Below are 26,758 nucleotides of genomic sequence, written 5' to 3' on the forward strand. Positions count from 1 at the left end.
GTGTAAAACTCAGTGTCAGATAGTAAAGGAACAGGCCCCAAGGGGAACAGCATTACCAAATTATCAACTTGGCATATATTAGAGTGCATTGTTGCATATGTATTTCATTCATTTTTTTATCTTAAGTTTTTGGGGGGTTTTTCAATATTTTTACATTTTATTTATATTGGCATAATTATTGGCAATTAAGTTACTGTACAGTATAGCAAGCAGCATGCGGAATATAATGTATAGTAAGTGCATAAGAATGAAAAAACAGCAGCAGTTTGTAGATACAGAATGGAACTGCAGATCCCCATAATGCAGTAGTGTAGTACAACAGGCTAGAATAGAGAAGCAGGGCTGCTGTCAGAGGTCTGTGTGGTCACATGACAGCAATGGGGAAGGGGTGCGTGTTCAGCATGGACCAAATCAGGAAGAGAGAATCACAGAGCTGTGCAGGAGGACAGTGACAAAAGTTTTCTACACAGCAGTGTGTATAGCTGAGTGTGAGTACAGGCACATTATAGCAGCAGTGTGCAAAACTGAGTGTCAGTGCAGGCACATTATAGCAGGAATGGAGAGGATGGAAAACACAAGGACTGACAGAGACTCCAGGGAAAATGAAGAAATGAGCAGGACATATGTGGGCACATAAATGCAGCACTCTGTCTGGGGAGAGAGGGGTTACAGCTATGAAGAGATTACCTCCACAGTCCTGTCCCCTGATGCAAGCCTCAGCCTGAAGTGGATATGCTATGATTTGGAAGGTGAGGGAGAAGTCCTGTACAGTGCTGTAGACCCCGCTATGCAGACCATGCCCCTCTCCAAGTTTCCCTCCCACACAGTACAGGGAGCTCTTAAACCAAAGCAATGCTCTTAAACCAAATTACAATTTTGAAAAACTGGGAGCTCTTCTTGCAAAACGCTCTCAATCCAAGTTACTCTTAGGCTACGTTCACATCAGCGTTTCACCATCCGGCACCATTCTGTCTACCTTTTCCGTTTTAGAGTAAGCAAAACAGAAACTGTCGGATCTGTTAAAATCCCCATAGATTCCCATGCTATTTTAGTGTGCTCCGTTTGCATGCAATCCGTTCAAGATCGGTTTTTTTTGAACGGAAGAAAGCGGCGATCGCGCTGCCGCGTGTCATTAACCCCTTAAACGCCGTGATCGCGGCGCGGCCACAGCGTTTTAAGTGTAAGTGACAGGGGGAGTCCCCTGTCACTTACCGATCGGGACCCCCGCAGTGTGTGACTGCGGGGGTCCCGATCGGTAAAACGGACCGCCGGAGGTCTCTCACCTGCCTCCGTGCGGTCCGATCGGCGATCTGCTGCACTAAGCCTGCACAGGCAGGCTCAATGAGCAGAGCACCGATAACACTGATCAATGCTATGCCTATATCAATCATCAGTGTCTAAAATAAAAGTACTGTATGTACAAGTCCCCCAAAGGGACTTAAAATGTATAAAAAAAAAAAAAAGTTAAAAACACCAACACACAGCCCCAAAACCCCTCCCCCAATAAAACTTTAAATCAACCCCCATTTCCCATTATATAAATAAAACATTAAAATAAACTAGATTTGCATTTCCAGGAAAATACATTTACCATTACCCTTTACCAGTGACTTCCATTTAAGAGAAAGTTGGATCCCATTCCTTTAAGAGCGACATGGGTCCCGTCCCTATAAGAGTGACTTGGGTCCCATACCTTTAAGAGTGACTTGGGTCCCTTTAAGAGTGACTTGGGTCCCATACCTTTAAGAGTGACTTGGGTCCCTTTAAGAGCGACATGGGTCCCGTCCCTATAAGAGTGACTTGGGTCCCATACCTTTAAGAGTGACTTGGGTCCCTTTAAGAGTGACTTGGGTCCCGTCCCTTTAAGAGCGACTTGGATCCCTTTAAGAGCGACCTGGGTCCCTTAAAGGGACCCAGGTCGCTCTTTAAAGGGAATCATTTCGCTCTTTAAAGGGACCCAGGTCGCTCTTAAAGGGACCCATTTAGCTCTTAAAGGGGCCCAGGTCGCTCTTAAAGGCACCCATTTTGCTCTTAAAGGGACATATTTCGCTCTTAAAGGGACATATTTCGCTCTTAAAGGGACCGATTTATCTCTTAAAAGGGGCCCATTTTGCTCTTAAAGGGACCCAGGTCGCTCTTAAAGGGACCCATTTTGCTCTTAAAGGGACCCAGGTCGCTCTTAAAGGGACCCAGGTCGCTCTTAAAGGGACCCAGGTCGCTCTTAAAGGGACCCAGGTCGCTCTTAAAGGGACCCAGGTCGCTCTTAAAGGGACCCAGGTCGCTCTTAAAGGGACCCAGGTCGCTCTTAAAGGGACCCAGGTCGCTCTTAAAGGGACCCAGGTCGCTCTTAAAGGGACCCAGGTCGCTCTTAAAGGGACCCAGGTCGCTCTTAAAGGGACCCAGGTCGCTCTTAAAGGGACCCAGGTCGCTCTTAAAGGGACCCAGGTCGCTCTTAAAGGGACCCAGGTCGCTCTTAAAGGGACCCAATTAGAGCGACTTGGGTCCCGTCCCTTTAAGAGCAACTTGGGTACCGTTTTTTTAAGAGCGACTTGGGTACTGTCCCTGTAAGAGCGACTTATGTAATTCCTCTTACACAGCGGCTTGGGTACCGCCCCTTTAAGAGCTGCTAGGGTACCGCCCCTTTAAGATTGGCTTGGGAACCATCCCTTTAAGAGCAGCTTGGGTACCGTCCCTTTAAGAGTGGCTTGGGTACCGTCCCTTTAAGAGCGGCTTGGGTACCAACCCTTTAAGAGCGGCTTGGGTACCAACCCTTTAAGAGCGGCTTGTCTACCGTCCCTTTAAGAGCGGCTTGGGTACCGTGTCTTTAAGAGCGGCTTGTGTACCGTCCCTGCTACACGCCTGCCTCAGCTCTGCTATTTTACTGACTGACCTCTGCTACTTATAATGGTAAAGATCATTGCTCGGTTACCATGACAATCTTACTCATGTCAGAAAGACAAAATCGTTAAGGACCTTCCATATATTACATCTTCTATTGGCTAATAGTGGACATGTGACTGTGGATGGTGTGATACAATGCATGACGAGACCTTAGAGTTCCTATTGGCTGCTATATTTCAGCTATTTGCATATGTGCTGTGATTGGCTGTCAGCGGTTAGAGTGTGGCCACTATTTTCAATGGGCCATTATTTTCTATGGGAAATTCGGGGTCTTTAAACGTAAATTTCTTAAAAGTGACAAATCCGATCGAAACGAAGAATAGATAGCACACCACACACCGCCGAGGGCTTCGAAACGCAGTTTGAACGGAGTCTGTGCGCAAAGCGGTTCGGGCTGTATTACGCGCAGAAAAATGGCTGGAAGGAGAAGAAGAAGAATTCGGATTACAATATAGTGCTTTTCAAGCACTATAATAAATAAATAAGCATGTAATATACTGTAGCGTGCGTAATTGTCCGATCTATTAAACTATAACAAGCGTCATTGCGAACAGCGTACACGAAAAGAGGGAAAAAAGTGCGCGGATTACCGATTTTATGTTACATTATATATATATATATATATATATATATATATATATATATATATATATATATAAAAAATAATAATAAAAAGTGATCAAAACGTCCGATCTTCACAAATATGGTATTATTAAAAACTAGAGATCGTGGCGGAAAAAATGACACCCCAATAGGCCCATTTTATTAATATTTAATTGCCAAAAAAAAGGATTTCATTATAAAAATATATATAACATTAGAAAATCTGTGTAAACCAGCATATGGTTGTGTTCGGACTGACCTATAGAGTAATAGTATAATGTCGCTTTTACCATATAGTGCATTACGTAGACACAGGAACCGACCAAACGTTACCATATTGCATTCTTTTTTACGATTTCACCTATTTATATCTTCATAAATAATATATTTGGGATTCCATCATACATGTTATGGTAAAATTAATGACTCCATTACAAAGTACAACTATTCCTGTAAAAAACAAGCACTTACATGGCTTGTAGATAGAAAACAAAGTGCTAGAGCTCTTAGAAGGGGAGCAGGGAAAAACGAAAGTACAAAGATCAAAATTTGCGTGGTCCACTGGGTCATTTTGGGCCTGGTCCTCAAAGGGTTAATATAGACGGAACCGTTAGAAACAAAGAAAAACGCTAGGGTGGCCGAGCCCTTAAACCAAGGTACCGCTGATTATATATATATATATATATATATATATATATATATATATATGTATATACACACACTTTTTAGACAAGTAAGCTGCCTGTTACTATTTATATGTAGAAAATAAGAGTGAGCAAACCATACATTTGACCTTTAGTGCAATCTACGAGTCCCATTTTTAAAAGCTTTAAATACGCTGTACATAATTGAGCCAATATGCTCAATTTTATTTATTTATAATCTGTTGTGTTTTGTGGTGGCATAACAGGTTTTCCTGCCAAAATGTGAAGCTTAACCTGTTGATTCATTTACATTTGCTATTTTTTCCTGTCCATTATGTGGCATCTCTATGAATCTCATGACGTTTGCAGTACGTAGAAAATGTGCTGTCCGTTCTGATAAAGTAACCTTCAAGTGAATACTCTCCATATCTTGATCATGGCATGTCAGGTGAACTCTCATTCCCGCTGGCACAATAGGTAACCGCACTACACTGAAAGGTCAAAACCCGGATCCAATTTTGATTTGAGATCATCAATTATCTGTTTATGGGGACATCAGGAGAAAATATGTGCAGCTGATATGGATAATTTTACTGACCGCACAAGATCAAATCTAATGAGCACCTGAACGGTCACCTGTCCCAATGCCCAAGCAGAGCCGCATGCCGCTTCTTGACACCACAGTCTTTCTTTTGAGCTCCCCTCCGGCTATATCCCGACTCGGCTGACTGATACCCCACTCAGCCAGTCAGTGAGTGGGGCGGGACACCGCTGCAGTCACCAATTGGCTGAGCAGGCTAAATCCCACCTGTCTGACGTACTCAGAACCCAGGAGAAGATGACAGCCGGTGGGATCCAGGAGCTCGGTGATGCGGTGCAGCGCGGGTACAGGTAGCGGTAAACATATTTTCTTATTTTGTATTCCCCCCCCCCACCCCCTGCCTAATATAATTTTTCATTTCATAATCAGGCTGAGTAAAAGAGCCTCAACACATCCACTCTAATCCTCCCATACCTGACCTAACTGAGGCTGTCAATAAAGCAGCTTAGAAAAGTGTGGAGGCACAGCTGGATAAAAGGAAAGGTGCTGTTTGTCTATTCTAACAGCTATCTTACAGTTTAAGGCTAGGTTCACACTGCGTTTTCAGCATCCGTTTAACGGATCCGTTTTTTTTTAACGTCCAGAAAAATAGGGTCAGCAACGTTTTTTGGTCCGTTTTGGTCCGCCAAAAAAAACAGATCCGTTTTTTTTTATAATGGAAGTCAATGGAAAAACGGATGCACACAAATGAATCCGTTTTTTGCAATCCGTTTTTTATGCGTTTTTTGCAAAAAACGGATGTGTTAAACGGATGCTGAAAACGCAGTGTGAACCTAGCCTAAGCAGTTTGAAACGTGGATTGCAGATGGCAGATTCCCTTTAAAGAAGCAGTTCACATTTTTTTTTTTTATCCCTCCCTCGCTGCACTCTGGCACATATACTTATGATGATCAGTGTCCCGCGGTGCGGGTTCATTCCAGTTCTACAGCACTGTTTAAATCCTGTGGGTGGTCACTGCTCTTTTGACCCCTTTTCTTTTTCCAGGGCTCTTGCAGGCCAGAAGTCAGGGTGCCCAATGCATTTCAAGAGAGTGCTCTCACAGAGATGACTGGAGATCCTATATTCCAGTTTCTCTAGCTGCAGGTTAGTCAGCGAAGAGGTCATGTGAGTGCCCATGGGCTTTTAATGGCACCGTAGGACTGGACTGAAGCCACACCAGCGTGCAGTGGGGAGGGATAAAAATAAAAAAATTCCTTTAAGGGAATTGTAAATCTAAAATAGGGCATTTGTTACTGGCGCTATAGCAACATCATACATTACACAGTCTAAACCTATTTGGCATTGCTAAACAAACTTTTTTTTTCACTGAAAATAATCTACAAGTATAACTAAAATTATAGGAAAGCCTTAAGGTGTCCTGCAAAAAAAAAATATTGAGTCCAACCTTAGAATGCAACATTCCAAAAGGATGACATTTTCAACTAGGCATGAAAGTATAAAACACTTCCAGTTATGAAAAGGTTAAATGAATTGCTGTGATACTTTAGAGGCAGGTTTACTAATGCTAACCTTCTGGTATAATATAGTGTCCGTGCAACAGGAAAAAAAAACTGCCAAAAATATCCAGTAGAGTCTAATTGATGTGAAATCTGTGATTGAATGCAGTCATTTTATCTGTACGCACTCTCCCCTACAGCTAGAGATGTTGCCTGAAGGTAAAGGATTCTCAGCATGGAAAACAATTGCTTTCACACAGATAGGAATCCAAAAAGGTAAAGGCATTGCTTAATGATCCGATCTAAAAAAATACAGCAGGGCCGATATTATTATCTAGTCTAGGTGAAATGACATTTCATAAAGCTTTATGGGAGGTGTACTGGAGTGAAATTTATAGAACATCAAGGAGAAAGCACAGTTCTGTTTCACATATTACAGAAACATACAGAATTTATAGGGGGCAATGTATCAGTGGAGACTCTTCAGTGAGTACTCCACTTGATGATTTTTTTTGTTGCTGGTCTCCCTGAGCTCAGCGATTGCTGTGTTTTGTTGGTCTATTTTTCATTGCCCCCATTAGCCAGAATCCTACTCCACACTGACGAGGGGCAACTACCCCGAAACGGCCGTCTGTGGATGGATGCCTGCCTTGGTAAACCCTTGTCATGTCACAATACTCGCCACAGAGCTAGCCACCCCGTTATTTCCCTATTTATGTTCCAATACTCGCCACGGAGTGGGACTTAAGGGGCTACATATCAGGGTGGTTTGGTGATCTCCCCACTGGGAGGCACCCCCTTGGCAATAGGCTTTCCTCTCCTGGAGGGATATCTGGCTATTCCCGTGTTTTGAGACTCGTAGCTGAGGCTCCACAGACCCCTCTTTGCATATGTAAATTTATAGGGGGCAATGCATCAGTGGAGACTCTTAAGTGAGTAATCCATTTGATTTTTTGTCGCTTGTCTCCCTGAGCTCAGCGAATGCTGTGTTTTGTTCACATATTACAGAAGCTGCCATTTAAATAGGTTTAAAAGTGTCCCAGTCAGTATAAAGATATGACATGTGAAAAATTTTGACTTGTCAGGGTTCGTCAAGTGTTTAGACCCCCACTGATCTCTATATATATAGCTGCGAGAAGCATGCAGCTGAACAATATAGATATACTTCAGGTAATTAGCTTCAGCATTTAGTGACACCATGCACATATCCTGCCCATGGTCACTAACCTCAGATTGTGGCACCTTTATCTTGTGTTTATTAAAAACAATTCCCCCTAGATCCTTATTTAGTCCTTTAACATATTTTAAGCATAACTGTCATTTCAGGGTCATTTTCCTGTAAACAATAAATATCTATAGTACAAGCGATTTTAAGAAACTCTGTAATAGGTTTTATTTAGCAAGAGAGTTTCCTTCTGTACTGAAAAAGCCGTTTTCCTAGCCCCCCCCCTTACTGCAGAAGAGGCAGGATTTCTGTGTCCATTATGTGGCTATGGAGAGGGGAGGCGCTGAGAGTGAGTGAGCAGGGAGGAGTCTTGCACAACACCCTGCAATCTTCTCAGCAAGTTCCTAGATAAGCACTGACCTTTCTGACCTCTGACCAGTGTTTTATGTGCTCAGACAGTCTACAAACTGCTGACCTTCATGTCTCTTTTTCCTGCTCACTTATCTCCCTCGGCCCCTCCCCCCTCCATAGGATATAATAGACACAGCAGAACCAGTCTTCACTTCCTTTTCTGTAATGAAGACGGATTTGCCTGATAATGAACATAAAAGAATGTGTGAGTGTGTGTGTGTGTGTGGGGGGGGGGGGGGGGGGGGGGGGGGGGAGAGAATTGCTTTTTGAGTACAGAGAAAGGCTTTTGTGTTCAATAAAACCTATTATAGAGTTTCTTAAAATCGCTTATACTACTGATTTCTGCAAAAAAAAAAAAAAAAAAACAACAGTTACAAGGGGTACTCTGGAAAAATGAAAATGCTTTCAAATCAGCTGGTGTCGGAAAGGCATATAGCAGCCGCTAAGTACTTAAAGACTGAAAATTTGTATAATTTCCTGACATCAGTTGATTTGAAGGAAAAAATAATTCTACTGGAGTGCCCCTTCAAAGGTTTCGATCATGTCCCCCCCCTTTCCCTTATTTTCTCCAGACTATACAGATTTAAAGTGTCACTGTAGTTATAACTTTCAACATCTAAATCAGCAGTAGATGTGATATAAATCAAGTTTGCAATTTATATTCATTATTTTTTTTAGTTATCATGGAAAACACAGCACTTCCTGACTGTTTTTTTCTTAAAAACAGGAAAACAGTCAAAACGAAAGTCCTGTGTATCCCAGGCCATCTGAGCGCTCACAGAGAGCAGGCAGTCATGAGATTGATGGACACATTGGGCCGTGACTCTCTGAACTGGCCGGAATTCCTGTGTTTAGTCTGTTTTTTACAACCAGCACAGAAAATCTGCCTTCAGGAGACTGGACCTGGATCTCTGGTAAGTTCAGCTTTGTGTTACAGCCCGGTAACAAAAAAAAAATCATTTAATGTATATTGCAAACTTGCTTTATATCACATCAACTGTTAATTTATATTTTGAAAGTTATAATGACAGGTACACTTTTTTTTTTTTTTATTTTGACTTTCTTTATTATTTTTTCCCAAGATGAAAACAAATTACACATATATCACTACATATACACATACCCCTATAAATCATTATAAATATAAAAGTATAGAAATGTACCCCCCCCTCTTCCTCCCCCGAGTTGGCCACTTAACACAGAAACACAGATACATACATATAGAACTGTACACATGCCATTTCCCAAACATATATACCTTTAAATAAATAAATAAATAACTGACCCATACAATTCAATTCTCCCCACCATTGAACCACCTTTCATAATTCTTCACAAAACTAACCCAGCCCTGAAAGGAGGGAGGAGAGGATGCCATCCATTGTCTCACTATCATGAGTCTGGCAAAAAAGGTCAATCTAAGTATCTTCTTCCTAAGGGTTTTACCTTTTACATTCAGCCCAGAAGTATCCCCAAGAATTCCCAGAGCAGGCCCAAACTCAAAACCAAGCCCCACCTTTCCTTTAATCCAATCATACACCGCCTCCCAATAGCCCTTCAGGGCATCGCAGGACCACATCATATGCCCCGTCCCAGCCCCCTCCTCTCCACATCTGGGACACTTACTATCCCTCCATTTGCCGATTTTATGCAAAAATCTAGGGGTATAGTACAGTTGGTGCAAAATATGGAATTGTATGGTCCTATGACTACCCACTGGGGATACTTCCTTCATATTACGCACAATTACTTTCCACTGATTATCTTTTAATCCCCCTATCTCCCCCTCCCACTTCTCTTTACATCTATCCCCTAAATCGGGTTCCAATATCAAATGGGAATAAATTATTGACACCTCCTTCTTCCTGATGAGTCCTTCTCTAAGTTTTTTCACTAGACTATGTGGCTTACATATAACATTGCCAGTACCCCGAATTCTTTCCTTAAGAGTCTCGATAGTTCTAACATAAAACAGCCAGTATTTATCCTCCACAATGTGCTCTGTTCTAATTACGTCCCACCCCTTAATAGCCGCTCCAGCCCTCACATCAGACACCACTTTTATACCAGCGTCATACAGGGGCGGTACCCCCTCAACCCTTCCCCCTTCATCCTTAATCCATAAAGGAGCAAACTCTACTACCCCCCCCATTTTTAGCTGCTTCTTAAGATTGTGCCAGGTTCTAACCAGAGACGAAACCATAACGCTACCTCTCCACTCCTTTTCCTCCAAAATTCCAACCTCTAAGATTTGGAAAATGTCCCAAGCTCCACCGCCATACTTATGACTCAAAACGGAGAAAAGCTTATTATTTTTCCAATTGGCTAGCCAATACAGCTGTATGGCCAAAAAATATTTCTCCACATCAGGAACACCCAGCCCTCCTTTATTCAATGGGGCACACAATTTTTCCAATTTGATACGTACCCTTTTCCGCCCCCATATCAGTGCATTCCAAGCTGCTCTGATTCTTTTGAAAAACCTCCTCTCTATCCATATTGGTGCCGCATTGAATAAATAGAGCAGTTTTGGTAAGAGGATTGTTTTAATTAAAACTATCCTATCCGCCATAGTGAGGCTAAATCTCTGCCACATTTTAACCTTATCCTCCACATTTTTAACTATTATTTCCGTATTCAACTGATTGAACTGATCCACTCTTCTAGATATCTGTATTCCCAAATACCTAAAACTACTATCCCTTTCTAGACTTCTCAGCGGAGGAAAGATCATCACCTGGCTCGGGTCTAGGGGCATCAGTACCGACTTGGCCCAATTAATAGACAAGCCGGACAACCCCCCTATCTCCTGTATTAAATGCATTATTCTGGGGACCGCAATCTCTGGATTACTCAAAAAAAAGAGCAGGTCATCTGCATACAGGGAAATCCTGTCTCCCCCCCCCCCCCCCCTCGCCCCGAAGCCCTCAATATACTCATCATCTCTAATCTTTATTGCCAACGGCTCAATGCTCAGGGCGAACAGGAGGGGGGAAAGAGGACACCCCTGCCTTGTACCCCTCCCCAACCCAAACAATTCCGAATCCATCCCATTAGTACAAACCGAAGCCCTGGGATTGTCATATAATAGCTGGACCAAACCAATAAAATTATCCCCAAACCCGTAGCATCTAAGCACCTCCCACAGATAGTCCCACTCCACCCTGTCGAAGGCCTTGGTAGCGTCCAACGACAGGATGGAATGGGACCCCAGCGACTCCACTGTCTGTATGTTTTCAAATAGGCGTCGGATATTATGCTTTGGCATTCTCCCTGCCACAAAACCACATTGATCTTCATGTATCAACCCCCCCACTATCTTTCCTATTCTCAATGACAGGGCCTTAGCAAAAATCTTTACATCGCTGTTAAGTAGGGAGATCGGTCTAAAAGACTCGACCTCAAGCGGGTCCTTACCAGACTTGGGAAGAAGTACTATAGACGCTTCCCCCATGGAGAGTGGTAATTTTTTCGTCTCAACCGCCTCATTAACAACCTGGCACAAAGCCGGCAATGACAGGTACACTTTAAATCCTTAGGTCTTTGCTGATATGGTTTATACCTGACATCCTTCACCATTTTTGTAGCCCATCTTTAGACCTGTTGTATTTTACCAATATTCTTTTGTAGGCAAGATCTCCCTCTTCCTACTGGTTATACCTCTAGCTATACAGCCCAGCATACGATTAGCTTTTCCTACAGCCTGGTTGCACTGGTGACTTATTTTAACCCCTAGACGACCAAGGGCGTACTGGTACGCGCTGGCCGCCTGTCACCAAACGACCCAGGACGTACCCGTACACCCAGAGTTGCTAATGTGCTATGAAGCGTGCTCAGGAGCAGAGTGTGCTTTATAGCAGGTGGGAGCTGGCTACAATCAGCAGCCGGACCCTCACGGTTAATGACAGGCTGCAGCCTGTCATTAACCTCTTAAACACTGAGGCGTGTAAGTGACAGCAGCAGCTCCAGTTCCTTACCGACCTGGACCCCTGGAGTGTGACTGTAAACCAGCTACTAAAAATCAGCTAAATGGAAATAGTGGCTTGAATATAGTGCCATTTCTATTTAAACCTTACATGCCTTACCTGACTTAGAATTTGTGTGGTCTCAATCTACAAACTGGTTATCATATCTTTTTAGTTCTCTTCCTAGTTCCAGTTAAAAGAAAATATTAAGATCACAAATCATATACATGTGCTCCATTATTCAGAAATCAAGATATGCAAGTTTGGACGTGTTGTGATGGGCTGGTCTTCATTTCACTTTACGCTAGATTTTATAACTTAGTCCAACTGTATTTTATAGCGTATAATGAGAGATGACAATTGAGATGAGCCACTGCCTCGATAAAATCTTTGGATAACAGCTAAAAAGTTTTACTTTGATAGTTCCTTGGTAAGTATGTGTATCCAGCTGAGAACCAGACTACAAAAGCCGTTGTTTTGGACATGCCTAGGGTGGGGCTTAAACGTCCCAATTTCAGTATAAGTATGGACAAAAACGTTCATTGTTATATTTATGCTGAATCGCTCGAATATCAATAAGAAATCAGCACGAGATGTGAGTCACAGCCCAGATGTGTGAATCTTTAATCTACTGTAGCATGGAGGAGGAGGCCAAACACATTAGTAAGAGTTATCTAACCTTGGGGAGGTGTATATGTGGGAGCACTGCAATAATGTGACAATAGCGTCCAATAAGTCAAATAAAGCTTCAATATCTACATGAATCAGAGAGGGATGCGTTGTTCAATGACTCATCACAATAATAATGGTAAAACCCTTTCACAGTACTGAGATATTTATACAAAGGCAATGCAACACTATACATAAACAATGGTAATACACAAGACCAAAAAATCTGTTATACACAAAGTAATTCAAAGAATGGAGACTACACCTGAATATAATCAATTCCAGCAAGTTAACCTTTACATGCTGCAAGAGTTTAAAGGGAACCTGTCAATTTCCCCTACTGTGGGCAGCATGAAAATGGACAGACCGATGACTCGGAGCTTCGTCAAAGTTATTATAACTATGACTTCTCTAAACCAAGACAGCCATTCATTGTGGATCATGTATCATATTAAGTCAGTGTTTCATGCTGCCTGTGGTTCGAGTAACATAAAATTAGGAGGAGGAAGAAGAAGAAGAAGAAGGAAGAAGAAGAAGGAAGAAGAAGAAGGAAGAAGAAGAAGAAGGAAGAAGAAGAAGAAGGAAGAAGAAGGAAGAAGAAGAAGAGTAAGAGTAGGAAGAAAAAGAAGAGTAAGAGTAGGAAGAAGAAGAAGAAGAGTAAGAGTAGGAAGAAGAAGAAGAAGAAGAGTAAGAGTAGGAAGAAGAAGAAGAAGAAGAGTAAGAGTAGGAAGAAGAAGAAGAAGAAGAAGAAGAAGAAGAGTAAGAGTAGGAAGAGGAAGAGGAAGAGGAGGAAGAGGAAGAGGAGGAAGAGTAAGAGGAAGAGTAAGAGGGAGGAGGAAGAGGAAGAGTAAGAGGAAGGAGGAAGAGTAAGAGGAAGGAGGAAGAGTAAGAGGAAGGAGGAAGAAGAGGAAGGAGGAGGAAGAGGGGGAAGAGGAAGAGGAGGAAGAAGAGGAGGAAGAGGAAGAGGAGGAGTAAGAGTAAGAGGAGGAAGAGGAAGAAGAAGAGGAAGAGTAGGAGGAAGAGTAGGAGGAAGAGTAAAAGGAAGAGGAGGAAGAGGAGGCGTAAATAATAATAATAATAATAATAATAATAATAATAATAATAATAATAATAATAATAATAATAATAATGTAAAAGTTCACTTGTGGGGAAAAATGACATCATCACGAAAATGTCTATACATAAAATGCTAGGTTGCGGAAACAACAAGCCCCCAAAAACTTAGACCTCATTCAGTTATATAAGCATAAAACTAAAAAGTTAAAAAAAAAAAAAAAATAGTCTTCTTTTGGAATTTCACTTGTCTTTGAAAAATAATACAGAATGACTCTGCTTTCTGAACATAAACACTACACTATAAAAATGATCACTGCCGTCGGCAAATGATGTTAACCACTCAATTCTCATAAAGTCATAGTTGGCCCATGGGGGTACTGCATGATTCAGAGCAAAGCTGGTCCCACAGCTGAGTCAAACAGCACAACATGAGGTGGTATACTTCTCAAGACATCATATTGTGGTAGATAAAGTGTTAATATTTCAGTGAGGTATCTGAATGTTGTGATACAGACCAAGACCCTTTGAAGACAGTGAAACCTTTAATTGGACCAGCATGAAAAGGCTTCAAGGCTGCCATTGTACATATTCTTTAGATGCAACAAAGTGTCTTTCCATAGATGGACAGAAATAGAAAAGCAAAATCTTGATTTATACACTAATACAGGAATGAAGCATCTGAATGTTCGCTATATACCAGAACTGCAAACCCCAGATGGAGAAATATATTGTAACCAAATAAAACAAATATCTTTAAGGGTATGATTAAATATGATTTCTTAAAGAGGCAAGGTGACAAACACATACATACACACACATACACTGCACAAGCAAGAATACTCAAGTACTGTGGACCTAAACAAATCCTATAAACAGTGATAGTTTCCATATCTAGATGTATAAGGTAAAGCTGAGCAGTGTCCCGCGACTTTCCTTCAGTGATCTTGGGCATGGATTTTGAGTTTACCAGACTATGGAGGCGGACACTATCAACACTATCACTGAGGATGCAGTTTCCTGTGGAATTGAATCACTATGTCTACCATAATGCAAATCACTTAAAGAAAACATGCTAAGTATAGAAAATAATTACGCTGACCATTGAAGGAAGACAGGAGGTCAGCACTAGGAATAAAGACAGTTTTGATCTTGGCTGTTTACTCCTGAATTGCTGGACAAAAGGGGAGAATGTTCACTTTATAGCAGGCATGGGGAACCTTCGGCCCTCCAGCTGTTGCAAAACTACAGCTCCCATCATGCCTTGAAAGCCAAAGATAAAGTTTTGTAATTTACTTCTATTTAAAAATCCCAAGTCTTCCAGTACTTCTCAGTTGCTGTATGTCCTATAGGAAAGGTTTTTTATAAGAATGTGTTGCTGCTCTGTACAGTTACTGTCTCAGACAGAGGTGGCAGTAGAGAGCACCGTGTCAGACTGAAAAGAAAACACCACTTCCTGCAGGACATACAGCAGCTGATAGGTATGGGAAGTATTGGAGATTTTTAAATAGAAGTAAATTACAAGTCTATATAACTTTCTGAAACCAGTGGATTTGAAAGAAAGAGATTTTCACTGGATAACCCATTTTAGTAGCAGTATGAGTGCATGTGCTGACTCTATGGGCCAGACTAGGACCACAGCAAGCATGGAAGCAGTATGGCAGCCACCATGAAGATAGAGTAGGGCACACACAAACCTGGTGACTATGAGTGTTGGGAGGGACAAAACACCAGCAGGGGGCCAACCTTCAGCATTACACAGACATGTGCTGTCATATGACAAAAAATGTTAACAAATACGCTGTAATCTGATGTAGTAACAAAACAACTCTCCCACTCCATTATAGGAGCACAGCTAAGCTATTAGGGGAGTTTGGCAGTTTTCTTTATATTGAACAGTAGGAACTGTTGTTGCAGCCCTAGACTATGACAAAGGGTGTAAGTATGGGCAAGGTAAGTGATATAATGTATATTATGAGGGAGATTCATCAAACAGGATGTTAAGTGAAACTGGCTCAGTTGCTCCTAGCAACCAATCAGATTCCACTTTTCATTCCTCACAGACTATTTGGAAAATGAAAGGTGGAATCTGATTGGTTGCTAGGGGCGACTGAGCCAGTTTAACTTTACACCATGTTTGATAAATCTACCCCACTGTCTCTATATACACTCTGCAACTAGAGCTACACAGGAATATTAAACAGTATTACCGAGAATATACCATTATAGCTATAGTCTTTTTAGCATTTTGAGTCCAGTGAAAATTGCATCATATAAAATCACATAAAAAAGAGGGAGAACAGGAATTTAGCAGATTCTTTGCAATGCTAATATTTACATCTTTCAGCTAAAACTACCAAGAAGCCAATGGCCTTGGACAGCTTTGATGAAGGTGGGCAAAGTAGTACAAACACAATGAGGCATGCACCCCCACTCTTCATGACAGGGCAGTGACAGAAAAGCCATTATTTTCTCCGCAGCAAACACAGTCACCCTTAATGAGAGGTTTAGTCAGGAAATCAACACTGCAAAACAGATTTACAGAATGAATTAAAATAAACCACTATATTACCAAATCAATTACCGGCCATTGTGTGCGGGCTGAGAAGACGCTACAACCGCTTCTTGTAAAACGTTAAATCAAAGAGTGTCATATAAATCTGAATCTCAATATAGCAAACATTATGGATAAACAGCTGAAAATGGACGCACCTTGGTCCCATCAACGCTGATGATTCGGTAGCTGTTCCTTGTGCTGTCATAAAAGTAGGAAACAGTTACTGCTTGCTTGCTTGCAGGGACCCAGTTCTTCTTGGTGCTGGGATCTATTTGGAAGACATGTGCTCTTGTGGTAAAGATGGGTTGTTCTCTGAGGAGGGACAAGAAAGACTTGTTAGTGGGAAATAAGTCATATCTGGCAAACCTTGTATGCGTCCATATATCTTCTAAACAGAACCTACTGTATAATCCACCATTTCTACAATACAAGATATACGGCTAAACTGTACAGCTAACACAGCCTCAGACTTTTGTCTGTAATCTATGTATGTCTATGAGGAGCTCTCATAGAAATACATAAAAGGCAATGACTCTTGGAAATGGCGCTGCTTAAAAATTACCTGAAAAAGTTGCAAAAATTTACATAACCTTTAATCCAACCATAATCTATTCTCTAAAGGATTGATATGTTACAGCTAGCCCATCATATGAATAACAGCTGCTCAGTGGGGATTTATGAAGTTTCTTAAAGAGACATCTCAGCAACTTCTTATCACCCTCTCCTCTGATGAGCTCTCAAAACTGTGAGAGGAAATAGAAGAGAAAAAAAAAAAAGTGTCTATGGTTTTTTATTATTCATTTGCATGTCTGCTGTTCCAACAAAAAGCATCAGCCGCTATTCTCCACTTGTGAAACATTTATTTTTCACCATTTTGACACAGCTTTATGCCAACTTTCTCTGAAGGAAGGAACGCATTAGGGAAAAACAATTCCTTGGCTGCAGGTCTGTTACACTACTAGAAGATCTATAAAAAGAATAGAAGACAGTAATATTAATAAATTTGAAAAATACGAAAAAAAAAAAAGAAAGAAAGAAAGAGAGAAAGAAAGAAAGAAAGAAAGAAAGAAAGAAAGAGCGAGCATTGCCGGGAGCCTGGAGTGGATACATGATGCCAAGTTCTAGAATAATATTTCCAAGAAGCAGAATGATACTTGAACTCTCTGACTATGAGCATTGATTGTGTTTTCCTGCAGCATTGTACTCTTTTCTCACAATGGCAAAATCAATATTTTAAAACACCAATTATATTCTATTCTCTTATTTTGTGAAAAAGCTGTGCAGAGATATTGGTTTGTAAATCTGAATGGGTTTTCTGTCAGGCTGGAATGATCAGGTCTGCAGGGGAAAGGTTAGCAAGAAAAAAAAAACATATGGAACTGGACAATGAATGGATTTATACAAAGGTCAAAGTAAGATACCACACAGTGGTAACACTGCTGGGGGCCCATTTGAACAGTGTGATTGCACTGGAGCTGTGCCCTACAGTGCTACCAGTACTTTATTGTTTAGGTGTTTCTATCCCCTGCGACAAAAGGGATTTTGCAGGTTCCCCTTTTCGAAATGGTAGCTCCAACTTTCCCTTTGCGAGTAGGGTTAGTTTTTAACCCCCAAAGTTACACTAGGGTCAGGGATAGGCCTCCTGCCAACCTTATGACAGCTTGGATCTTCATTAGATACAACTTGGAAGTATATATGTATGTAATGTTCACATGCACTTAAACCACACATAATAGATAATGGAGGTGGTAAGACTGCTTTTACACGTCATGTTCTAGTGACATGCTAAGAAATACTTAGTCAATCAACCTTTGGCAATACTAGCCATCAATATGTCAGAATATGGATACAGAGGCTATAGAAGTGGCCTCTTGCTTAAAGGGGTACTCCAGCGAAAATCTTTTTATTTCAAATCAACGGGTTTCAGAAAATGATATAGATTTTGCTTCTATATAAAAATCTCCAGTCTTCCGGTGCTTATCAGCTGCTGTATGCCCTGCAGGATGTGGTGGATTATTGCTAGAGATGAGCGAACCTCGAGCATGCTCGAGTCGATCCGAACCCGAACTTTCGGCATTTGATTAGCGGTGGCTGCTGAATTTGGATAAAGCCCTAAGGCTATGTGGAAATCATGGATATATTCATTGGCTGTATCCATGTTTTTCAAGCAACCTTAGAGCTTTATCCAAGTTCAGCAGCCACCGCTAATCAAATACCGACCGTTCGGATCGACTCGAACCCAATTCGCTCATCTCTAATTATTTACAGTCTGACACAGTGCTCTCTGCTGCCACCTCTGTCCATGACAGGAACTGTCCAGAGCAGCAGCCAATCCCCATAGAAAATCTCTCCTGCTCTGGACAGTTTCTGTCAAGTTAGAGGTGGCATCAGAGAGCACTGTCAGACTGGAAAGAATACACCACTTGCTGCAGGACATACAGCAGCTAGTAAGTACTGGAAGATTGGAGATTTTTAAATAGAAGTAAATTACAAATCTAATTTTCTGAAACTTGCAGACTTAAAAGAAAAATATTTTCGCCGGAGAACCCCTTTAATAGATTCAGATCTATTTGAGAGATCAGGACTAGTAGGGAAGAAGAGAACATGAAACACTAGCATGCCTATAAATAAACAAACAGAAGGCCGCTTCTCAATGACTTCAGCAGTCAGCATTTTAGACATTGCTTTGTTATCTGCTTCTATTATTGGCTGACAAATACCTTGTGTGACACAATGTTCCATAGTCAAATTTGATAAAGCAATAAGAGGAGCAAACTAAAAGTATTAACTCAATTTAGACAGGGCTGTGAAGTACAAGAGGCCAGCGTCACATGTATGGCAATTGGCTAGAATAATAACTGTTTATACAATAACGAGAATACTAATTGCATCTCATGATGAAACCAAGATCATCCTCAATGCGTTTAAGCAAAACGACAAGTTAAAGTGGTTCTCCCGAGGAAAAAAAATGTTTTTAAATTAACTGATGTCAAAAAGTTATACAGATTTGTAAATGATTTCTATTAAAAAAAAAAAAAAAACCCTTCCAGTACTTAACAGCTGCTGTATGTCATGCAGGAAGCTCCCTGCTGCCACCTCTGTCCATGTCAGGAACTCTCCAGAGCAGGAGTAGTAAATACCCATAAAAACTTCTCCCGCTTTGGACAGTTCCTGACGTGGACTGCAGAGAGGCAGCAGGGAGCACTGTGTCAGACTGTATAGAATACATGACTTCCTGGAAGACATACAGAAGTTGATAAGTACTGGAAGACATACAGAAGCTGATAAGTACTGGAAGACATACAGAAGCTGAAAAGTACTGGAAGACATACAGAAGCTGAAAAGTACTGGAAGACATACAGAAGCTGAAAAGTACTGGAAGACATACAGAAGCTGAAAAGTACTGGAATTAGTATTAGTACTGGAATTAGTATTAGTACTGGAAGTAATTAAAATCTGTACATCTTTCTGGCACCAGTTGATTTAAAAAAATATTCTTATCCTCTGGAGTACCCCTTTAAATGGGAATGGTTTCAACCCAATTCTGCAAGTCTGTTGTTTGGAGATAATGGTGCCGCATAAAGGTGGAACTTTATGCGCCTAGTCCTCATTGTCAAATCTGTACCAACATTGGCATACTCATAATTCTTATACATCAAACAAGTTTCTAGACCCCAAAGTAACAGGGCGACCACTTCCTCGGCAGCCTTTGGTACCAGCTGCAAGTAATCCTACTAAAGTTATGATCCTGCAGATCACATTAATTGAGTCCAGCATCTCTCATACAATTTATGATAATGTTATACAACAAGTATTATAAAGACCTGACAGCAGCCCAATTCTTTCCTGAACTCAGGGATCAGTGACCAGAAGGAACTTACATGGGATCAGCCACAGGCTAGTCACATAGGACTTTCTGGCAGTCAGTGAAGGTGCGCAGTGAACAGTGGGGAGCAGTATAAAATACATATCTGTACCCAATTTGTCTGTTTCTGATACTGCAGCCACATCCAAACCCTTAAAAAGGAGGAATTGTTGTTACTAGAATGAGGAAGCTGCTGGTTACCAGCACGCTACCGTACCCTTTAGCAGCTGCTAATGTTGCATTGTCAGGCTGGTAAAACTACACCACCTCTGAAGTAAGTAACAGCACAGCATATGTTTGATGTACAAGATGATGGCTTTAAATGATGCAATTTGTTCAGGAGAAAAATGGAACGCAGCAAAATAAGATCACTAAAAATGATACCAAACCATTCTGCTCTTTCCAAAGAGGGCTGCTTCCCTGCAAATGTCATAAAATAGGAAGAATGGAATAATAAGTGAAGACTCAGAAGTATGGCACTACAATGATGTGAAAGGGTAGAATTAACTATTTTGGAGGCCCTACAGCTTACTCTATACTGACTTTAGTCAGGTCCTTCTATAGTTTATACACAGGGGGCCATATTTACTACTATTGTTTTGTAACACCGGCTGTTATTTGCCCTTATTTTTACATTGTGGAAACATAGCATAAGATTATAAAAAAAAAACAAAACAACATAACAGAGAAGCTTCAGCCTATAGCTTTAAAAATTTGCCCAAACGAGATTCTGTTAACCCAATGGCCCCTAAAGTGCTGTACCATAGGGGAAGAAAAACCTTTTCTATTATATATACTGTAGTTTAGGAATTTCTCACCACCGGGTGCTAACAAAGTGTCCTCTCAGATGATATGTAGTAGTGCAGGCTAACTGCTGCGCTATGATGTCACCTCAGACAGTAAATCAATAGCCATAAATAGATGGCCATAGTTTGCAAGGCCACAAAGGAAAAAAGAAATAGGGCTACACTAAAATGAATCCTCAATTATTAAAACAAACAAAAAAGCAAATAAATAAATTAAATAAAACAAAACAAATAAATAAAATAAAACCCTATCAAGAAGACTGATTGTTAGGCAGTAGAGGTGAGCAAGTTTACAATATTAAGAAAACAAATTGCTTTGTTAGGCTCAGTGCACATAGAGCAAAAATGGCTGAAGAATGTACATGTTCATTCTTCAACGCGGAGAGAGGAGGCGCACGAGCCTCCCATAGACTGTCATTATGACACGGCCAATTTTGCTCCATGTGCATGGAGCCTTAGCTTGGCATTCGGCTTATCAGCTTGTTGCCTTTGAACTCTGTGCCGCTCCGGGTGCTGAGTAAAGCTGGATGCAATTCTGGGAAACTGGGAGAAGATTCCCAGGACTGGATCCAGCTTTTCCATGCACCCATGGAAGAGCTGCATGGAATTCAAAGGCAGCAAGCTGATAAACCGACTGCTGAGCTTACAGAAATTTGCTTGGTTACTACTGTAAATTTGCTCATCTCTATTAGGCAGTATTCCCATAGCACAAACTACTTTTTGTCATATACAAAGTGAATAAAGATTACATGAAAGCTAAATGAATGCGGGCACCACAGGAAGTGAGGAAAAGCTCCTTCTCAGAGTTCAGCTTGTGATTACAGCTTGTCTGAAAATCGCCTGATTTGATTCAAAACAAAGGCACACAATGAAAATGAAATCAGGAGGTACAATGTGTTTGCTTAGCCAAGAAGACGATCTTCATGTTGACAAGTCAGACCTTTCCAAGCAAAATAGATGGCAGTTTATGGGAAAACTCTGTGAAATCATCTGGGCTTAGTAAGCAGCAAACATACAGTAAGCATTTAGATCTTTTACTCAAGTTTACAGAAGAAAGGTTCCAGGTGTTACTTTATCAGAAGATGTAACTATTCAGTAGTATTAACATACCTTTTATATGCTGTAAATGGTAAATGGTAAAGGGTTTTTTTTCCATGCAAATGTGCAAAAAATGTAAAATTGCATATTTACAAGAAACCAATAAGGAAGAGGCGTCTTCCCCAGCATAAGAAACTAAAAAAAAAAGACAGGTGTAAATCTTGTATAACATCGGCCTCAGTGTGTAAATGCAGCATTGATGACATTGGGATCAGTCCCTTTAAATGAGAATTATGGGAAGGAAGCTTTTTTGCCAAAGTGCTGGGGTGGGGAAAGATGAAAGAAATAATGTGCACTTACCTCCTCCTCTGCTTCCTGGTTAGAGAGAGGACATTGTAAGCGGGTTCCAGGCCCTCTTTCTAACCAGGAAGCGGTGGGGTACCAGAGCTGCAGTATATGGGCATCAGCGCTGGAGCTGGGGAAGTGCACGTTATTTCTTTCATCCTTACCCTCTCTGCACTTTGAGCTCCTGCCTGCAAATCTCCTTTAACCGTTTGATGACACAGGGTGAGCATATTCACCCCAATGCAGTCGGAAGCGTATGGCACAGCTGGAAACTGCCAGTAATAGCCAGCATAGAGAGATTGCCCATTCTGGCTAGTTGACCATTTAGATGCCACTGTTTATACTGACAGAAGCATTTAAATGGTCCTAACATAACTCATTGGTGGTCCAGTGATTCAGATCGGCACCTTGAGTACAGGCCGAAGTGTCCTAGAGAAGCAGGCTAAAGCAATTGAGTCTCGGGATGAATCAATCCAGTTAAAAAAAAAAAAAAAAAAGGTGTATAAAAGAAATGTTGTTTTTTTATCTAAATAAATTTATCCCACAAAAGTAAAAATCACCCCTCTTTTTCCCATATTTCAAATTAAAATATGTAAAAAAAATTATTAAACTATCACATTACAAATGTGTAAGTGCAAAACCAAAGTCCAAAATTGCAGATTTTTCATCACATTCCATAAAAATAGAATGAAAAGTGACATATATGCAAAAGGTACCAAGTGCAAAAAATGAGCCCTCACACACAAAGTTATAGGAGTCAGAATAGGGCACTTTAAAGTGCCCCTTTATTTGAAAATTGCTTTATTTTATTAAATTGTACTGCACAAATAATTTATCTTTTGGATTAGCCAAAAGTTCTATGGAAAATTAAAGAGTGTAGTTCCCTGTATCCTCGAGGGGTTAAGGGGAACCTGTGAACATATCTATACAGTGCAGAACAGTATCCTAACCGGAAGAACTGATCTGGATACAGCAAAGCAGCCAAAGGCCTACGTACTCTATGTCACAGCACAGGTGACACCGGGACACTCTCGGACACTTTGCTCAACTCAGGTAACCAGGACTGGGGCTTGTGTCACCCATGTAGGACCGGTACCCCAACACTGCAGGGCATAAGGTGGTTATAGCGACAAAGGTCGAAACACGGGCACAATTTTTTTTCTTTCAAGTATTTCTTCTACAAGTATCTCTTCTACTAAAGTTCTGGCAGAGCACACTACTAAACTGGGTTGAGACTCTCCCGACACACTTCTCTCAACTCTTCTGAAATTTCTACTCTACTCAACCAGACTAGCACTACTGTTCTACCTCAGCACTTCGGAAACTATCAGTACAGATCCAGTGAGAGCAAGTCTGTATCAGTCACTCATTACACTATTATCCTGTATTACCAGAGACTTGGCAGTAAAGATCAGTTTATTTATTCTACTAGGACTCAGTGATAATTGCACCAGCACCCGTTTACACAGGCTGCACCATTCTTGGGTCATTTTCCCCTTTCTGTGGGTGGCGGTACCAACAGTCAGGGTGGTTCATATCTCCACTCTGGACTACCATGAAAAGAGCCCAAGGGACCCATCACAACCCAGCAGGTCACCGACCATTGGGGGTCAATACAGCCAGCAAAAAAAAAAAAAAACCCTAAAATCAGGTACAACACACCATACCTGTGTGCTGAGTTAGCACTGGTGTCACGACTATAACAGCATTGGCTAAGCTGTATTCCAACCACTGACCTAATATCATCCAGCGGTTGGATACCACACAACCCGATGCACGTCATCAACATCACATCCACACCATCACACATAGGCCTATCACACACTCACTAGGGAACCAGTGCTTGGAGAGGCAATTCCTCTTACAGCAGATAAGAGGATTATAAAACTACAAGCAATTGAACCAACGAGGAAAAGATAAAGGGAAGCATGTACAGCTGTGCTATCCTCCACCGATACCATATAGCGAACAGAGGAATTTTGCAAATAAAATTACTACCATTTCAGTTTTTGCTAGTCATGGCTATCATTTTGCCAGTTAGTACTAGACTACACATCAGTTCTGGTTTAGTCTAAGCAGATATCTAGATTATGCATCTCAGACAGCTTCAACTTACATTATGTCACGCGTATATGATGCTTGCATGCACAAGCAGAATATCTAAAAGCAAGCAAACTGTTAAGTCAGCAAAAGTACTGGGCAACTTAAAAAAAAATAAAAATAAACTATGGTCGTGTTTCCACATTTGAATTTTTGGTGGCATTTTTGCAGAGTTTCTTTGTATGCTTTTAAATGTAATCAGCATCATCAGATCAGGTGCATCAGATAGTCTTTTTTATGATAGTATAAATAATAAAAATTGTAGCTGGGATCTTTCCAAATGATTTACAGGTATTTTGAAGGGGTTGTCAAGGGAGAAGATGGCTAAAGTGAGCAGGGCAAAGTTGTGATTATAGCATGGGGGGAGATGTCCAATAGCAGTACAGTGTCTCCATAATATCAGAGACACTGTGCAGCTATTTGACATTGCGTAGTAGTTTCACCCATGTGTGATGATTGTAACTTAGCCCTGCGCCTCCACATCTCGGAAGTAAGCAATCTCAGGCAGAGAACACTGGGGAGTAGAAGGCTTCTGATGTCTTCTGCTCCCCAGACAACCCCTTTAGGTTAAACGTTTGGATTTAAATGAAATTTTAAGGTGTTTCGCAGGCAGTGTTTTGTAAGAAGGTTTTTGTTTTTTTTCCAATGCCAGGGGGTGTAGTAAAAGTTGAAAAAGACAGCACATTCAGCTGCCATTACTGTTCTGACAGCACCCAGTCCCCACCTTTTCTTCCCGGTTCCTGTGACATTTCCCTCCTGCAGGAAATGCCCAATCAGCCCAGAGGTAAAGCTATGCCCAGAGTGGAGATTGTGTTGTGTTCGCCTATCTTCCCACTCTCAATAAGCCATAGCCGCATGACTTGCATTTCCATTGACTTGTAATGTTCTCATGGTAATATTTCTGGCCTAATAACAGGCATTATCCCAAAACATTGCTCTTAAAGGAGATATCCAGGGTTAGAACAACATGGCTACTTTCTTCCAGAAACAGCACCACATCTGTCCTCTGGCTGTTTGTGGTATTACAACTCGGCTCTATTTACTTAAAAAGAGGACCTGTCACCCCCCGTGTCGGGGTGACAGGCTCCCGACTCCCCGCTATAGCACCTTATACTTACCCGATAGCGCCGGGTCCCGCTTCTTGAGATGGTCCGATGACGGAGATTATAGCGACCGAAGCCCGGTGCCCGCGCTCCTGAGATGAGTCCAACTCTCATAGAGAATGACGGAGCGTCGGATTTACCAGTCATTCTCTGTCATTCTCTATGAGAGTTGGACTCATCTCAGGAGTGCGCGCGCCGGGCTTCGGGAGCTGACATCTCATTCACCGGACCGTCTCAAGAAGCGCGGTCAGGTACGCATAAGATGCTCTAGCGGGGGGTCGGGAGTCTGTCACCCTGACACCGGGGGTGACAGGTTCCCTTTAATGGAATGGACCTACAATATCACACACAAACCGAAGAGAAGTAATGGTATTGCTGAAATAAAGCAGCATTTATTTTTCTAATTCTGGATACACCCCTTTAAAAACATATCCACAGTTTTTTGGGGGATGTGGAAAATAATAACAATTGTTGTATACTCACTCTTGAGTGTGGACACATCTACCTCCTTTCAGTGTAGTGGTGGCTTTTGAGGTGTACAACAACCCACAATCAGTGTGTAGCTGTGCTGTCTGAATCCAGGGACTTCTTACGCCTTCCTCTGTGTTCATGGCATGCCATGCTTTATCCATAAATGCTGGAATCACACATGGCAGTTTTTTTGCAAAATTACTACTGCAGAAGTGGATTCAAATGGGATGGAAAATATAAAGGGAGGACTTGTACTTCTCTATTCTGTTGGATACTCTTTTGGTTTTGGCACAAGAATTGCAATGGTAGTTAAAAACAAAAAAAAAAAAACGCCATTTGTGATTCCAGCCAGACCCTGATAACAATGCACAATGTATCATAAGGAAGACTGTTTATAAAAACCAGAAACATGACAACCCCAATGATCTCTAATAGACAATTCTCACTAAAACACTGCAACTTTCGAACACAATTACCACTAGATAGTAAAGACAAACTCCCACAGACTCTATTCCCTGCTGATCGAGAAGATTGCTGGCTTTATCATATTAAAAATGGTATAGATTACTTTTACTGTAAAAAATGCTTCCCACTGAGAAAGCATAGAAAGACGACTAAATATTATCACTGAACGGAGATAAATTAAAGGCAATATTATCATATATAATCAGATATATAATATGATCATATAAAATCACATGACACATAATGATGGTATAACCTGCCAGACTGTAGTTGGCTTTGCCTTTCTATACTAAAGTCATTACTCTTCATATAGTAACCAGCTTGTGACCCAAACTAAATTATAATTCTTGGATATAATCTGAAAGTGTTACACATTCATAACTTGTTCTCACCGGGCGGTTTATATAATAATGTTCCTGGAGAGGTGCTAATACAAACTTAAATTGCATATCCCCATTCCCACATCAGTAGGATACTACTGGCTGAGATTATTTCCTCGCACATTAGGATCACACCACTGTATAGACCCCATTGCTGGCCAAAAAAAGCGTTAGATTCCA

General features: G+C 41.2%; 1 protein-coding gene across 1 annotated transcript in view; it reads right to left on the reverse strand.

Moving 5' to 3' along the window:
• HOMER2 (homer scaffold protein 2) overlaps window positions 1-26,758 on the reverse strand; it is a 123,668-nt gene that overhangs the window by 59,466 nt on the left and 37,444 nt on the right. Inside the window, exon 2 of the mRNA XM_069956611.1 lies at window positions 16,161-16,317. Coding sequence (XP_069812712.1) covers window positions 16,161-16,317 — 157 coding nt within the window. The remainder of the gene's footprint in view (window positions 1-16,160; window positions 16,318-26,758) is intronic.

The sequence above is a fragment of the Dendropsophus ebraccatus genome, chromosome 1 (assembly GCF_027789765.1).
Source record: "Dendropsophus ebraccatus isolate aDenEbr1 chromosome 1, aDenEbr1.pat, whole genome shotgun sequence".
Lineage (NCBI taxonomy): Eukaryota > Metazoa > Chordata > Amphibia > Anura > Hylidae > Dendropsophus > Dendropsophus ebraccatus.